General features: G+C 43.9%; 1 protein-coding gene across 6 annotated transcripts; it reads left to right on the plus strand.

Annotated features, from left to right (window-relative positions):
- Positions 1–2,021: 2,021 nt before the first annotated feature.
- On the plus strand, positions 2,022–15,532 carry LOC117722051 (uncharacterized). Of its 6 annotated transcripts, XM_076914370.1 has the most exons (6): positions 2,022–2,140; positions 8,814–8,925; positions 9,046–9,143; positions 12,215–12,341; positions 12,632–12,692; positions 13,596–15,532. In XM_076914370.1, exons 3-6 carry the CDS (start codon positions 9,105–9,107, stop codon positions 14,635–14,637), a joined length of 1,269 nt encoding a protein of 422 aa, XP_076770485.1. In that variant the 5' UTR covers positions 2,022–2,140; positions 8,814–8,925; positions 9,046–9,104; the 3' UTR covers positions 14,638–15,532. The 6 variants fall into 6 exon arrangements, with proteins under 6 accessions (XP_076770485.1, XP_034376886.1, XP_034376887.1 ...); XM_034520995.2 differs by having other exon boundaries at positions 8,814–9,143; XM_034520996.2 differs by having other exon boundaries at positions 2,027–2,140; positions 8,704–9,143.
- The last annotated feature ends 1,626 nt before the right edge of the window (positions 15,533–17,158 follow it).

Consider the following 17,158-nt stretch of genomic DNA (forward strand, 5'->3'; position numbering starts at 1 on the left):
GGAGAGATGGCTTAGACGTTGAGAGCACTGGCTGTTCTTCCAGAGGTCCTGAGTTCAATTCCCAGCAACCACATGGTGGTTCACAACCATCTGTAATGGGATCTGGTGTCCTCCTCTGGCCTGCAGACATATATGCAGGCAGAACCCTGTATACATTAAAAACCAAACCAAACCAAACCAAACCAAAACCAAAACCAAAACCGATCAACAAAGCAAACAAACCAACTAACCAACCAACCGACTAAAAAAACAAAACAAAACAAAGCCAGGTCTGACTTGCCATGTGGACTACGACTGGCTTAAAACCTCTGTGGCCTTTTTTCCCATTAATATGTTTATTGATGTCCTTGTTCAGGTCACGATTGATGAGACTTCATGCATGTGGCTTCTGACATTTCTAGAAAAGTCTGTCAGACGCATGCCTGTCACCCCTAGATGTGGTGTTTTCAGTGTTGTGTCTATCTGTGATCCTCACTGGTAACTACTCATCATTATTATGCTAGCTATTTCCTTGTTGGGTTGTTCAGTTCCTCCTCTGTGTCTTCAAGCTCAGCTATTCAGTTTTCTCCTTGATCTATTCTATCAATGAGGCTATCCACAGTTTTTTATTTCCACATTTCAGACTGTTTTTTCCTTTTTGTTGAGTTTCTCTTTCATATCGCCCACTGCCTTCTGTATTTTGTTCAGTTGTTTTTGTCTTTGAACATACTTATAAGCATCCTTTGAGTTCTTATTCTGGGATATCATCTAACTCACTCTCACTAGATGCCATTGCTGCTGTAGGTTTAATGTGTAAATATTTATTTTACATGCAATATGTGTGAGCTTACATGAGTGTATGTGCAGCACATTTGTAGATCGAACCGCTCAATGATGGACACTTTTTATTTTGAGATAGGGTCTCATTGTGTAGATCAAGCTGGCCTAGATCTCACAGAAATCTGCCTGCCTCTGCCTCTGGAGTGTTAGGATTAAAGTTGTGATCAGCTTTTAGTTTTTTTTCGAGAGTCACACAGCAGAGACTAGCTTCAAAACTACCACACAGTGGAGAATGACCTTAAACTTATGACTTTTTGATCTTTGTCACTGGTGTGTGTGGGGGGCCTATAGACAAATGTCATCTTTGTTAGTTTATGTAGTTTTGAGGATTGAACCCAGTGTTTCCTGCAGTCTAGGCAACTGAGCCACTTTCTTAGCTATTCAATTACACACTTAAAATATTTAGTTTTATTTTATGTGTATTGGTGACTTGTCCTAATGTTTGTCTGCTATGTTTGCTTGCTGTCCATGGAGGCCAGGTGTTGGATTCCTTGGAACTGGAGCTACAGAAGGTTGTGAGCCTCTTTGTGGGCATTATGATTGGAACCCGGGTCCTTTGGAAGAGCAAGCAGTACTCTTAAATGACAAGCCATCTCGTTGTCACATTTGCTAGCCCCTTAATTATATACTCTCATTTTTCCCCTCCAATTTTACATGTGAAGGAGAAGAATACCTGAGGAAAGTCTAGAAAGTTACAAGTTTTCTAATGACTGTATGAGAACAAAATTATGGCTTTAGACATATTGGCTCAGGGCCTATGATCTCAGTACTTAGTAGGCAGGAGGATTACAAGTTTGAGGCTTTTATACACTATACAGCAAGACTCTCAACAAAAATATTCTGGAGAAGCTATGGCACAGTGCCCTCCAGAGCTGTCAGCACGGAACATTAGTTTGGTTCTTTCAGCAGACTTGTCCCTAGGTATGTCAGAGTCACAAAACTAGCTTGACAATGTCAACTGTTTTCACTGGCCAGGGTCCTGGAATCATTCAGTAGGGTACACATACAGGTACACAAGAGCCATGAGCCTATGTTGACACCTGCTGGCCACCACAACACTAAACAAAGAGCTCTAGGTTCACAGGCTAAGGAGCGACGGACCAGAAGAGCCACTCGCGTCATTCAGCCCATGCAGAGCAGTTCTAGCCAATCAGGATCTCCAGGCACGTTGTCCAATCAGAAGCTTCTAGGAGGCGGGGGGCGGGTTCTTTTCCGCCGCCATGCTAGCTAAAGGTTCTTAACCAAAGCTTAGGAAGGCCGTTGTGGGAGCCACTGCTTGGAGCTGTGAGGGGAGCGCGGGTGAGCTCGGAGCTGCGCCATGGTGAGCGAGGGTCGCTGTCGGGAGGAGCGGCCGGCTGAGCCGCGGGAGCCGGGATGGTGGGGCCTCCCCGGGGTTGAGGCAGTGGGCGCAGGGATAGAGGATCTGCGACCTGGGCCTCCGCCTGGGTCCCGTAGGTACTTCCGCTCTGATCCCCTTCCGCGTCAGCGCAGAGCGGGAGGCCCCGCCCCGCGGGGAGGGGGTGGGAAGCCAGTACGCGGATGACGTCACTATCCGGGCTGGCGCGCACATCCTGCTTTTGGTGTTACGCTGAAGGCTGCTTGCTAGACTAAGGCTGTCTAGGTTCTTTGTGCTGCCTCGAGAAGTTCTGAACTTTGCATTCCACATATAAGTATGGGCTCCTCTTTAGGTTAATTTGCGACATTTGTAAAGTTCAGTGAGTTTCTTTGCAAAGATGTTTAGAAACAGCTCTGGGAAAGATGACTTGTCTTATTGAATTTATTTTGTTCTTCTGTCAAACATCCTTTGATTATATTTTTGTTTTTATTTCTGCTTATGCATTTGTGGGCTTGTTAATTTTTCCTCCCTCAAATAGTGCACTATTTTGAGTACTGAGGTTCGCTGAGAACTGTTAGTCAGAAAGTGTTGGAGTTGCCTCTTCTGTATTGTGTTCGCCAGCCATTCTGGTTCTTTTCTTCGTTTCCACACAACCTTTATGTTTCATTTTCTGTTACTTTATTTTAGGTTTTTTTTTTTTTTTTTATTGGAAGTATGTTGAGCTTCTAGTTTAAACTGGGAACTGACACTATTGACATTTCCTATTATGAACATACTATACTAGAAATATAGATGGACACATTTGTATCTTCCCAAAGTATCAGAATGTTTTTGAATAACAAGCTATTTAAAAGGTTTTGATGGCAGCAATTTTTCAGATGATCTCACCTACTTTTGTAATTAGGACAAAGCTAATGTGGGTTTTATTCTAGTCTTAATTGTTAATATTAATTCTCATGTCACAGCACACAGTATATCTGTGCAGCATATATTTAGTTTATAAAGTGAATGTAGGTAAAAGAAAAGGCTTAGATCAAAGGCTGAGAGAAATGTAGGTAGAGCTTGTACTGATACGATAAGGAACACAGAACAACTGTGTCTCAGGGAGGGAGCCTTTGATAAAGTCACAGGGAGGACTCGGGCTTGCCAGCCATTCTGCTTAGCTCTAGACAGAAGGCAGAACCAGGCTCTGAGAATAGGCAACTGTGGGCTCAGGTCCAGGTCTAGATAGGTGGAGGGCCAGGCAGTTGAGTAGGCTGAGTCCAGGGACCTAGTTGAATTAAAACCTCAGGGACAGGAGTTTCTGCTTGTTCTTTCCTGAATTATATGCCAGTTATCAGATGATAGCTTTGTTTGGGGCCAGACATCCTCGTGCTAGTAGGTGTCTATCACTTAAAGAGGCCAAGAGAGGGAGTTAGGCCCTTCCTTGGTTTTCCTGATAACATTGTAACACACTCACATGCCCCTCTGTCTCAATTCACCCTGATAAACTTATAGAGTAGCCCCCTTTCTGTTCCAGGAACAAGCCTTAGCAGTCTGTGCTATCTGGGCGAACAGATAGTATTGTTTGTGTGTGTACCGAGGGGCTGTAGTTATTCTCTTCCCTCAGAATGGAGTCACACAGAGTCACTCAGGGCAAGACATTGCCTGGGAAGCCACTGTGTTTCACAACATGGAGTTAACTGGGACGGGACACAGCAGACTGTGTCCTTTAACACTTCACGTCCAGGGTCCTGCGGTAGCACTCCATTTATTAAGTTCATTGCTTTCACTGGTGATTTGTAGTGTGAGGCTGGAGAGCTGGCTTAGTGGCTAAGCTCTTGTAGATCTATTCCAGTGACCACACGGTGGCTTACACCCATCTGTAACTTCAGTTCAAGGAGATCTGAAGCCCTCTTCTGGCCTTCATGGGTACCAGGCATGAATTTGGTGGGAGTAAAACTCCCATACATGCAAAATACATAATTAAAAAATAAAAGAAAGTTGTAGTTAATGTCTGCAGGTTTCCCCTCCCAACCCCTTATTTTGTGTTTTTAGACAGAGTCTCACTGTGTGACCTGTCTGGCCGGGAACTCACAGCTGTCTGCCTGTCACTGTGTGACCTGTCTGGCCTGGAACTCACAGCTGTCTGCCTGTCTCTGCCTTTTGAGTATGTGCACCACCGCACCCAGCATATCTGTGGTTCTTTGTTACATTTGGACATATTTCTCTCTGTCATTTATCTTTATTGGTGTACAAGCAGCATAGTGTTTTTATATTTACATCCTATTGCTTATTGGCAATGTACAGGAGTAGGATAGATTGTATATTCTATATATTTGCTATGGTATCACATTAGTTTCTTGAATTTTGTTGATTTTTGAGATTTTTTTGGGGGGCAAAAATCAGTTTTTTATTTCTTCTGAAGAAACTTACTTCCCCTTTTGTTGACAGTTTTAGTCTCCCTTAAATATAGCATGATCATGATTTAAAATTATTTTTATATTTTATTTCTGTGGATGTATTGCCTACATTAAAGTCTGTGTACTGGTGCCTGGGAAGATAGAGGGAGGATAGAGAGGGTGTCAGATCCCCTGGAGCTGGTGTTGCAGATGGCTGTGAGTCACTAGGGTGCTGGGAATTGAACCTGGGTCCTCTGGAAGAGCAGCCAGTGCTTTAACGTTGGAGCTGTTTCCCAGCCCATTCATATAACTTTCGTTACTTACTTGTTGTTGATAGATTACATTGTTTTTTAACTTTTCTCAGAGAGGTGCATTTTGGGAATTAAACTCTGGTTCTTGTGTGCTCTGCCATTGAGCTTCGTCCATGGCTTGAATTTTGAAGTTTTAGTTGATTTGCATACCTGTCTTAATTTCTACTTGGTTGCAGTATGTAAATTTTTGATTTGGTTTAGTTAATTTCTGTATTATGTTGAGGTAGGTCCTTGTGTAGGTAAGGATGGCTTCAAATACCCGATTCTCTTGCTGCCTCTAAAGTTCTGGCGTAGCAAGTATGAGCCATGATACTTTTTTTTCCTTAAGATTTTTATAACTTAAACAAATTTCCCCTTAACAATTTCCTACATGTATAAATGCGTGCTGTGGCTCCTCCCCTCTGATTCCAGCGCGCCTCCAATCCTGCCTTATCCCTGCAATTCCCTTTCTGAACTCCTTTCTTAAATTCTGTGTTGGAACCATACTAAAGACAATGACTTCTTCCTCCAGAATCTGTCAGTGGTGAATAATCCAAGAAGAGTAGTAGAGCATCTTAGGCTCTCGGCTGTAACTGACTGCTGGTGCTGTTCTGAACAGTCATTAGATGTGACTACACCACTGTGAGGTCCTGGCAGCACTGGCGCTGCTATGCCCAGAAGCCAGGATTTTACAGCCCTCCCCCTCTCCTCTCCTGCTCTTACAGTTCTCACCCCCTCCTGTGCTGTGATCCCTAAGAGGTAATAGTATCAATGTCCTATTCAGGGCTGGAGAAATGACTCAGAAATTAAGAGTACTGGCTGCCCTTTCAAAAGACTAGAGTTCAATTCCTAGCACTTACATGGTAGCTCACAACAGTTTGTAACTCCAGTTCCTCTTCTGGCTTTGTACTGCATGAACATGCTGCATAGAAATACAGAAAGTCATAACATCCATGCTTATAAAATAAAAATAAGTAAAATATCAAAAGCAAAATTAAAATAATTTTAAAAATGTCCTATTTGGGTTGAGCACTGAACTGTCAATTATTTTCAGCGCTTTGAACACCCATCCTGTGTTCACTGTTTCATTGTAAAAGGAGGTTTCTCTGAGTAAGACTAGGAGTGGCATTTGTTTATTGGTATGAACATAGATATTTAGAAAGTGACCTGGCTCCAGGACAGGAAGCTAAACTCTGCTAGTAAGTTTACTCCTAGAGGCCATGAGGTTTCGCCTAGGTTTACAGTGTCAGGAGTGGATTTCCTCTTGTGAAGCAGGCCTCAAATCCAAACAGAGTACATATGACCCAGGGTCTCAGTCACTGTTCTGTTGCTGTGAAGACACACCATGACCATGGCAACTTTTATAAAGAAAGCTTTTAATTGGGACAAGCTTACAGTTTCAGAGATTTAGTTCATTATTATCATGACAAGGAGCATGGTGGCACACAGAAGATATGGTGCTGGAGAAATAGCTGAGAGCTCTACATCCAGATCTGCAGGAAGAGAGAGACACTGAGCCTGGCTTGGGCTTTTAAACTTGAAAGTCTACCCCCAGTGACACATATCCTCCAACAAGGCCACGCCTCCTAATCCTTCTCAAGGAATGCAGCTACTTGATGACCTAGCAGTCAAATGCAGGAGCCTCTGGAGGCTCTTCTTACTCAAGCCGCCACAGCCAATTATTACATTCCTAGGCATGTACCCACCGGACTCTGTATCCTACAGTGTATCCTACTGCAGAGAGACTAGTTCAACCATGTTCATCGCTGCTTTATTCAAATATCTAGAAAATGAGAACTGCCTAGATGTCCATCAGTGATGAATGGATAGCAAAAATATGGTACACAGATGTCATGGGTGTGTGTATAAAATCTCTTGGGGTTGGGGGGGGAGGGAGTCCGGCGGTGGGGTCTCGGCAGTCCAGCAGCAGGTCTGGGACGCGCATCCCACACCGCCGGCCAGGGGTCCCACATTCACGTAGCTGCCGCAGGCTGGTGGCTGCGGCTTTGGTTCAAGGTTCCAAAGGCTGGGAATCTGGCAGCGAGACCAGGTGACACGTGGAGTCCGGTTTTCCAAAGCTTTATTGTTCATGGCATGTTAAGCGGGTATAGATGGTATGCGCTTCCCCCCCAAAAGCCAGGGGAGCCTGACTTTTATAGGGAGGGGAAAAAGGGGAGGGAATAACTTAATTAGCCCCTGGCCTTTTGATAACTCATTAATATTTAAATCTCTGGGGGTGGAGACTTGTTAATCACGCCCTCTACCTGTGTCCTACGTGATTGATGGGCGCAGGTTAAATGGAGTTACCTCATCCAAGGCCCAACATGTGTGTATGTATATATGTGTGCATGTGTGTACATGTGTATGCATACCTAATTTGTTTTTATGGTAGAATGGTGGCTTCATACTTTAAATTCAGAAGTATTGCCAGGCAGTGGTGGCACACGCCTTTAATCCCAGCACTTGGGAGGCAGAGGCAGGCAGGTTTCTGAGTTTGAGGCCAGCCTGGTCTACAGAGTGAGTTCCAAAACAGCCAGGGCTATACAGAGAAACCCTGTCTCGGGAAATCAGAAGTATTTGCTTTTCTGAGACACATTGTACCAGATTGGTGTAAATTTGTTTTTTATTTTTAAGACTGGGTCTCTATTAAACTCTCTGTCTAGCAGGGTAGGCTGGATCTCAGGAGACCCTTTTGCCTGTCTCCCGAGGGATAGGGTTAAAGGGTGCATCACTGCACGCAGCTTGGTATAAATCCACGGCTGTTTGCACCTTCCATTCTCTTTTTGGTTCGTTTGTTTTCATTTAATTTTTCAAGTTTTCCCTATGACATCTTATTTTTTGATTTTTATGACCTTATTACTTGGTTTTCCTTTCATTGATACATTGTTCGGTCTTTATAAATAGAACACTGAGCTATATGACAAGAGTCCAGTGAGAACATAGACACTAGAAAGATACAGAGAACCCATACTTGCTGGCCTTCAGTGAAGCTCTTACACATTCCCAATGATGCAGTGAAAACATTGCTAGAAAAGCTGAGAGTCATAAAAACAGAGCTGATCACTTCAAAACCTCAAACCTTTACCACGGTGCCTTCAGTGGGAAGAACTTCTGAGCCCAGGGCCGTTAGAAGATGTGTAACAACATCCTCCATGCACAGGCTTCTTGTCCTCTGTGGTACTGACTGTTTGTTTTTCTCATTAGAAATATTTGATTTTTGTCTAAAGGCTTTATCCTCCCCCTTTTCTTAATGTATGTACAATGTAGAGTTGGTGTCTGTACATCCAGTTCATTGCTGTCATAGGAAAATGATGGTCTTTTGTGTATTGATGTATCATGGAAGTTTACAGTAGTCCTTTTTTTGTTCCTTGGATTTTGTGGATTTTCCGTATGGAAACTGTGTTGTCACAGCATCTCCCTTCCTCTCCCCCATCTCAGTGTCCCCGAATTCTCCTTTTATTGCTATGCCCCTGCAGTAGTATTGGTATTACCATGTAACTTTTCAGGATCTAACTTGTTCTGGGCCTTCTGGGCCCAGGGGCATCAGCAGAGCTTGCATCAAGATTGCGCCAGCAATTTGTGTGATTGTGTGAGGATTGCGCCAGCAGTGTGATTGGGAGGAACGGCCAAGGTTAGGTGTGAAAACCAATGGTTAGAGAAAGTGCAGTTGCAGGTGATGGCACCTGAGACACGTTTAGTCAGAGGTAAGACTGTGAGAGGAGCCTGTGGGGAGACAGGCAGGCCGGAAGTTGTGAGGGTACATAGTGCTCAGTGGGTGCACACGTCTTGAATATTGCTTCTGGTTGCTTGTGTGATGGCTGATGTTTACTGTCGGCTTGAGTGGCTCAGGAATCAACTAAGAGGCCTGTCTGTGCAGGTGTGCAGGACATTTCAGGGAGCTCTGGAATCAACTAAGAGGCCTGTCTGTGCAGGTATGCAGGACATTTCAGGGAGCTCTGGAATCAACTAAGAAGCCTGTCTGTGCAGGTGTGCAGGACATTTCAGGGAGGACTAACTGAGGAGAGATGAAGATGTCGTCGTTGTCCTTGGAGAAGTCCAAAGAAGGAGCAGTGTTTTCCCTGCTTGCCTTCTCTTGCTGGTGAGTGCATCTGTCTCATTGCCGCTGCTGCCGCCATCCTTCCTGACATTGGAGTCAGCTTCTTGGGCCTTCCAGTGTGGACTGAAGACCACTGAAGAAGCTGTCCCGGTGTCTTCCCAGCCCTTAGTGCCAGATTGAAGCTCCGAGGCTTCCAGCCTTGTGGACGGAGCCTCTCCATCATGGAGAAGGCCATTGTTGGACTATCCAGGCCTGATGAGGTAAGCTGTAAATTAGATAAGGTAATGTATTAAGTTCCCTTGTTATTTGTTCTTTTATTTCTATCTTCAAGAGAACCCTGACTCAGGTAGCTGCCCACGTCCTCCTGTTTTCTTATGTGTACCTTAAACATTAGTTTAAAGTCATCATTCTCTTATTTAACTTGTGTGTTTTTAAATTTTTAAAAGCTTTTTTATTGATTCTTTGGGAATTTCACTTTATACACCCCAATCTCACTGATCTCCCCATCCCTCCATATCTATCCTCTGTCCTCACCACCCCCACCCCCCACCCCCCCACCCCCACCGCAAAGAGAAGAAAGGAAAACACAAACGAAACAGTATCACCATGGAAGCCGCATCGTGTGTACACGTGTGTCCTCAAGCCCTCTTCTATTCCCCATTCCCTGCCAGGGTCAGTCCTACTGTAGGACAGGTGCAGAGTCAGCTCTCCCATGCTGCCCAAGCAAAGGCCCGCTCTCCTGTACCCATGCCACTGAATGGCTCTCCTGTGCTCATACTGTTGGGGTTGACCCACCAACTCCCATTCCACTAGGGCCAGCACTAGAGTGCTGCCCAGGTGTGTGGAACCCCATTTCCTGAGTGCTGTAGTCAGTGGGGTTGGAGCTAGCTCTCCTGAACTCATGCCCTAGGGGCTGGCTCACTTGTGCCCCCCCTCCCCCACCAGAGCCATCTCTACTGTGTTTCCCAGGTACAATGTGGGGGTGCTTGGGGGTATTCACTTTCCTCAGTGCTGCAGCTGCTGGTGGGGGCAGCTCTCCTGCTTTCTAGGCCAGCTCTCCCATGCAGCACTGGTGAGGGGCAGAGGCGTGGCCAGCTTGGCTCAGCCCTCAGACAGCTACATGGTCCTAGGCATCAATCAAGAAAGAGTGTCTGTTTGACCTTTGGTGGTAATATGGAACAACAGACTGCTGCTGCTATAGCACCTGGACCCAGACATGGCCCTCTGTGGCAGTGTGGGCTGGGACATCCCCATGGCCTCAGGGAGCTCCACTTCCTTCAGAGTGCATAAACTGTTCCTGCTTCTCTTTCTCTTCCATCTTTCCACCACACACTTTTCATCTTAGTGTGCTTGAATCTACTATGCCAGCAATGACATCTTATTTGGAAACTCAGGATGGCTAAATGTTTGTCCAGACCAAAGAATCCAGAGGAAATACATCCCCAGCCCAAGTTAAATACAGCACAGGAAAACTGCGATCCAACATAGTGTCATCCAGAGAGATGAGTCAGCTGTGGTCTCCACTCTGCAGGCCCTGCTCTTCTTCCTGGACTAGGATGCAGCTCTGGGAGGCGCAGCAACTCACCAGTGGTCCACTTTCTCAAAGGAAAAAGCCATAGGCCCACTGGCACTTGCATTTCTTACCGGCTCTATTGGCATTGGGCAGGACATCCAGCCCAAAAGAGATCTAACACGCTTTGTTAAGTGGCCCCGATACATCAGGCTGCAGTGGCAAAGAGCCATCCTCTATAAGCGGCTCAAAGTACCTCCTGCCATTAACCAGTTCACCCAGGCCCTGGACAGGCAAACAGCTACTCAGCTGCTTAAGCTTGCCCACAAGTACAGGCCAGAGACAAAGCAAAAGAAGATGCAAAGGCTACTGCCCATGCTGAGAAGAAGGCTGCTGGCAAAGGGGACGTCCTGACTAAGAGACCACCTGTCCTCCGAGCAGGAGTCAATACAGTCACCACCTTGGTGGAGAACAAGAAGGCTCACCTGGTGGTGATTGCCCATGATGTAGACCCCATTGAGATGGTGATTTTCCTGCCTGCCCTGTGTCGGAAGATGGGGGTGCCTTACTGCATCATCAAGGGAAAGGCCAGGCTGGGGCGCCTGGTCCACATGCACCACTGACATGCACCACTGTTGCCTTCACACAGGTTAACTTGGAAGACAAGGTGCTCTGGCTAAACTGGTGGAAGCGATTAGGACCAATTATAATGACAGATATGACGAGATCCGCCGCCACTGGGGAGGCAACGTCCTGGGTCCTAAGTGTGTGGCTCGCATTGCCAAGCTGGACAAGGCAAAGGCTAAAGAACTCGCCACTAAACTGGGTTAAAAAATGTACACTTGAGTTTTCTGTACATAAATATAATCACAAAATTTAAAAAAAAGTGAGCATTACTGGGTGTGATAGCGCATGCCTTTAATCCTAGCCCTTGGGATCTGGAGGCAGGTGGATTTCTGTGTGTCTGAGACCAGCTTGCTCTACCTAGCACACCACAGGCCAGCAAGCAAGGCTACATACTGAACTTTGTCTCAGAAAACCCAAAATGAATGAGCAGTTGGGCCAGTGATGTGACTCAGTGGTCAGTGCCGCTGCCACTGAGCCTGGTACCCTGAGTTTTATCCCATGTCAGGTCAGTGCAGCTGCCACTGAGCCGGATGCCCTGAGTCCTATCCCTGGGCACACACGGTAGAAGGAGCAGACGGACTCCCACACTCACAGAGCATGTGTGCCCATGTGCACCAAGCACACACTAAATACTTGTTTTAAAGAGTGTTTGTATATGATTATGGAGTACCTTAGGAAATTAGTTCTCTCTTCCCCAGGGCTTGAAGTTTGTTTATTATAGGGTATCTTTTACCATATGTTTAAGAACATGTCTGAAGTACTTGTTTCAGAGATTCTATTCTTATATCCACTGAACTCCATGTTTTTTTTTTTTTTTAACCTTGTTTTCAGAAAGTTTTTTGAATAAAGGAATGTGGAGGAAGAGGCTTAACCTCTTGAGCATGAGTTTACAAGGGCAGGTGGCCTCCTGAGCCCCAGTGTTAATGCTGTTGGTGTATCACATCATAGGGTGTTCCTGGGACAGGAAGTGGAGATCACTGGGGAAAAGAATGAGGTGGGAAGCAGTGCATCTCCTCCCTGGACACAGTCATGAGGGGAGTGGGCTGTCTGGCCATCTCTGAACATCACTCAGTGCTCTTGTGTGTCATGGAATGAGTATATGGAAAACCACAGAATTACGTGGCCACACTGTCAGTTGTGGATGCATGTGTCTTTCTCACCCACTCTTTCATATCCTAATATGGAATGTTTTAGGGTTTGGTGAGCTTTGAGGATCTGGTGGTGCATTTCACCCAGGATGAGTGGGATTTGCTGGATACTTCTCAGAAGACTCTCTATGGAGCCGTGATGCTGGAGACCTTCAGGAACTTAACTGATACAGGTAAGACTAGCCATGCTTTTAATCTTAGCAGTCAGGAGGCAAAGGACAGAGCATCTACATGAGTTTTAGGCCAGCCTCATCTACAGAGTGAGTTTAGGACTACATGGAGAAACCCTGTCTCAAACAAAACAAAAATATCTTCACTCCATAAATAAGAGAACAAGTATTTCTGGTTATTGATGGTTGTTGGGATTTGGATGTGGAGAGGGAAGAATGTGGTGAAGAAATTAGGCATAGTTACAATATACATTCTATTAATTTACCACACATTTTCTGTGACCATGGTTTAGGATATGAATGGGAAGACCAGAAAATTGAAGACCATTTTGAAGAGCTTGAAATAAATCTAAGGTAATTTGCATGCACAAATGCAAGCAAATATTTATTGAAGACATTTTAATGTGTTGTAAAAATTTTGTTTTTAAGATTGATTGATTTGTTTGTTTTTGAGACAGTGTTTCTCTGTGTAGCCTTGCCTGTTCTAGAACTTACTCTGTAGACCAGGCTGGTCTTGAACTCACAGAGTTCCACCTGCCTCTGCCTCCCAAGTACTGGGATTAAAGGCATGTGCCACCATTGCCTGCCAAGATTTATTTATTTTAATTATATGCATATAGGTGTTTTGTTGTGTGTTGTTTGCTGTGTGTTGTTTTATGTCTGTGCATCATATACACGCTGTGCCCTCAGAAGCCAAAAGAGGACATCAGATCCTCTGGAACTGGATTTACATCTGACTGTTGCCCTCCATGTTGGTGCTGTGAACTGAATCAGGTTCTCTAGAAGACCAGCCAGTTTCATAGTAACTGAGCCTTCTTTTCATCCCCTATGTCATGAAAATTAACAACAAACTAACGAAACAAATAAGCCCAAGTTTAAATTCATTTGTCATTAGAAAAATTACACCCAAAATATATTTTGTTTAGTCTTTCACCTGGAATCAGTTTTGGGACCCTGTATTGACAAATGCTGTTATTTCCATCATGGGCTTATTCTAAAATCATCAATTTGTTTATTTTCAGACTTTTCATGTGAAGGCACACATTTTGCTTGTTTTGGGTAGCAGATTGTCCAAGATTGTCTAATAAGTAAACAGTAGGAAAAAAGTTGTCACTAATATACTTGTTACTTTTCATAGTAGTTCTATTTATAGATAATCAATATACTGAAGAAGGTGGTGGAACAACCTTGTCCATCCCAATCTCAGTATGAGCACCAATATGTAAACATTTTCATATGCCGTTCATCTTTTATTAGGAACATCGTCTCTCACTCTGAATGCACACAGTATGAACATGAGGAGTATGAACAGAAGCCACCTGATTCTAATTTTCTCACAAGTGTTGAAGGCTACATGGAAACTCACACTGTGAATGGGCCTTCTGAGTGTGAGGTATGTTTAAAATCCTACGGACTGTATCACCTAACTTATAATGGACATCACAACTACGAGTACAAAGAGTGCGTAGGAAGCCAACCTGTACGAAAAAGTTACGAATGTAACCAGTGTGGCAAAACTCTGAGTTCTTACAATTCTCTTCAAAGACATCAGAAAATTCATATTGAAGAAAGACCGTATAAATGTCAACAGTGTAGTAAGGCCTTCAGATGTCTCAATGCCCTTCAATCACATGAAAGAATTCATACTGGAGAAAAACCTTATGAATGTAATCACTGTGGTACAGCTTTTAGCAGACTTACTCACTTGCGATTGCATGAAAAAGTTCATACTGGAGAAAAGCACTATGAATGCAAACAGTGTGATATCGTTTTTAAATCTCAGAGTTCCTATCATAGACATAAGATAATGCATGGAGAGACATTCTATAATTGTAAGGAGTGTGGTAAGTCCTTCATTTATCCCTCTTTACTTCAAATGCACGAAAGAACTCACACTGGTGAAAAACCCTATGAGTGTAAATTATGTGGGAAAACTTTTAGATATCATTCCTCCATACGGTTACATGAAAGAACTCATACAGGAGAAAAACCTTATGAATGTAAACACTGTGGAAAAGCCTTTACACGTCAGAGTTATCTTCAATTTCATGAACGAAGCCACACTGGAGAGAAACCCTATGAATGTAAGGAGTGTGGTAAAGCCTTTAGACATCACTCTTACCTTCGATTACATGAGAGAAGACATACTGGGGAGAAGCCGTACCAGTGCGTTCAGTGTGGCAGATCCTTCAGCCGGCAGAGTTCCTTTAAGAGACACCAGTCTGTTCATGCTGTGGAAAACCCCTATAAATGTCAACAATATTTAATTCCTTTATCCCTGTTTCCTTCAAATGCATGAAAGGATTTACACCAACACCAAACCTTATGCATGTGAACAATGTGATAAAACACTTATCCTTATTCACAGAAGACACATGTAAGAACTCAAAATAGCTACGAACCTAACATAGTATAGCCTTCAGGGGTCACAGGGACTATAGAACTCCACCACCCAGAAGTAGTTACCAAAGATGGTATGTTCTGCCCTTCAACCCCCAAACTTGTGGAGATCATATATCTGAGGGAGAAGTAATGCAGGAAAAAGTCCAGAAGAGAGGGACTGTGAGCCACAGTAACTCCAGAGCCCTGCAACAAAGAAAGGCCAGCACATGGACTCTGATGGGCCATCTTGAGGTTATAGAACCTCTTCTAGCCAACCTAGGAAAGCATTCCCTACAATCACTAGAAGATAGGTCTGCCCTTTGAATGAACTCTTTCCATTTTAAATAAAACCCATGGACTCAAAACAGTGTTCTTGAGATACATGCTTGAATCTACTTCTATATGTGGAATGTATTCTACGCTGTTACTCCCAAGTTCAATAAGTCTATATATACTCTTAGTATTACCACATCACTTAGTACTCATTTCTTTGAAATAACCTTCATATCACATCATGACCTCCCTCCCACCACACTTCTGGGTGACAGAAAGGTGTTTGTAGTTAATTTGAGGCTTTTAATTATATTTCTCCTTTATTTGAGAATTTCATACATGGATACATTGTTTTTTGATTAAATCTTATTCCACTCCATCCTCTCTAGTGTCTCCCATACTCTTCTCTCTCTCTCTCTCTCTCTCTCTAAAGTAAGGTCTTACTATGTAACGCTGGGGCTCACTGTGTAGAACAGGTTGGCTTTGAACTCAACAGAGATCTGCTTGCTTTGACTGACATTAAAGGTATATGCCACAGAGTCATCAGTGTACTTTTTTTTTCTTGGTCCCCGGAGTCCAATTAATGCTGTATTTGCTTATTCCTGGGCATAGTACTCAATCCAAAGTAACAAATACATCCCTCCCTATCCCTACATCTGCTACCAATGTTGGCATATCTACTCTTACCAGAAAGAATTAATTCCACATGGTCTAAGGGGATTGCAAAGACATTTCCTACAGAAAATGCCAAATAAGACAATGTTGATGCAGACTCAAGCTCACCAAGACCTCAGAGGTAAGGTACACATTGTGATCCGTGTGGTCCTGAAGACTTGGTTTTTCTGATTCATACAAAGAGATGGGTTTTGAGTGTGTATGGATATGAATATTAGTGGTATGTTGTAATGGTGGGAGAAGCATAAAACTGGATCAGACCGATTTGCATGGGTACATTGAGCAGAAATTCTGGGTTTAGTACTATAGATATATATTCAAAAGGTACAGTTTAGTGGGCTGGAGAGATGGCTCAGTGGTTAAGAGCACTTGGTGTTCTTTTGGAGAACCTGGGTTCGGTTTCTAGTACCCTGGCAGCAGCTTACAACTGCTTCCAGTTTCAAGGGCTCAAATGATCTCTGGTCTCCCCAGGGACCTTCCTGTTTGTGGTGCATATACATATGTGTAGGCAAACACACAGATTTAAGGAACAGTTTATTTGATTTTGGGGTTGAATTCTGGGTCCAAAGATGGTTTTCTGTGAATGAACCAGTATTGCCTGACATACAAAAATTGATATTGATGAGGAAATTTCAACTCACGAGATTAGAGTGATTTACCATGTAAAGCCTATTTGTTTTAAGTTTTGAGTGTATGTGCCCTTTTCTAGATGTGCAAGAAACAAATGTCAGGGGGTCAGTATACATGAAGAGCTCAGTCATTGCCTGTCTCTGCATACCAGGCCTTACAGTAGCAGATGGAGAAGCTCAGTTTGAAAACAGGAATTCAAATTCATGGGTTTAATGGGACACTAGAGAAGCAAGCGTCAAGTGTAAACACTAAGTAGCAAAAGGCAAAGTAGGTGTGCTTATCTGACAGACAAGATTGGCAAAGCAGTTTGTAATAGTCTCACTCATGTCAAACTGAGGTGCAGGCACATTTTCAGAGTGTTCCTGGGAATGAAGTAGGAAGCCCAGTAACTTTTGTCTGACCCATGCAAGTATTAAAGTTCCAGAGCAGACAAACTACAGTATATACCTTGATTTGTAGTCCGAGCCAATCTTGTACTCATAACCCTTATCCAGGTGACTTACCCAGACTTGAACGAGGCAAGAGGTCAGGTCTTCTTGGGTCCCCTGTTATGTTAGCAAAAGTTTCACTATTCATCTTTTTAAAATTTCTATATGTGTGTGTGGGCATGTGCACATGAGTGAACGTACCCACAGAAGCTAGACGTGCATCAGAATCATGAGAGTTAGAGTTACAGTGGGTTCTGAGCTAGCTGACGAAGATTCTGAGACCCCCAATTCTGGTTCTCTGGAAGACCAAGTGCTCATGGGTGCTCTAGTCCCTCAGTAATCATTCTCAGATTCTTCAACATAGGGACCTTTAGTCTTTTCTCTGGGTAGTTGTTCCTTGTGGAAATTTATGTAATCAGGATCCTTTAGGTC

Source organism: Arvicanthis niloticus, chromosome 16 (assembly GCF_011762505.2).
Source record: "Arvicanthis niloticus isolate mArvNil1 chromosome 16, mArvNil1.pat.X, whole genome shotgun sequence".
NCBI lineage: Eukaryota > Metazoa > Chordata > Mammalia > Rodentia > Muridae > Arvicanthis > Arvicanthis niloticus.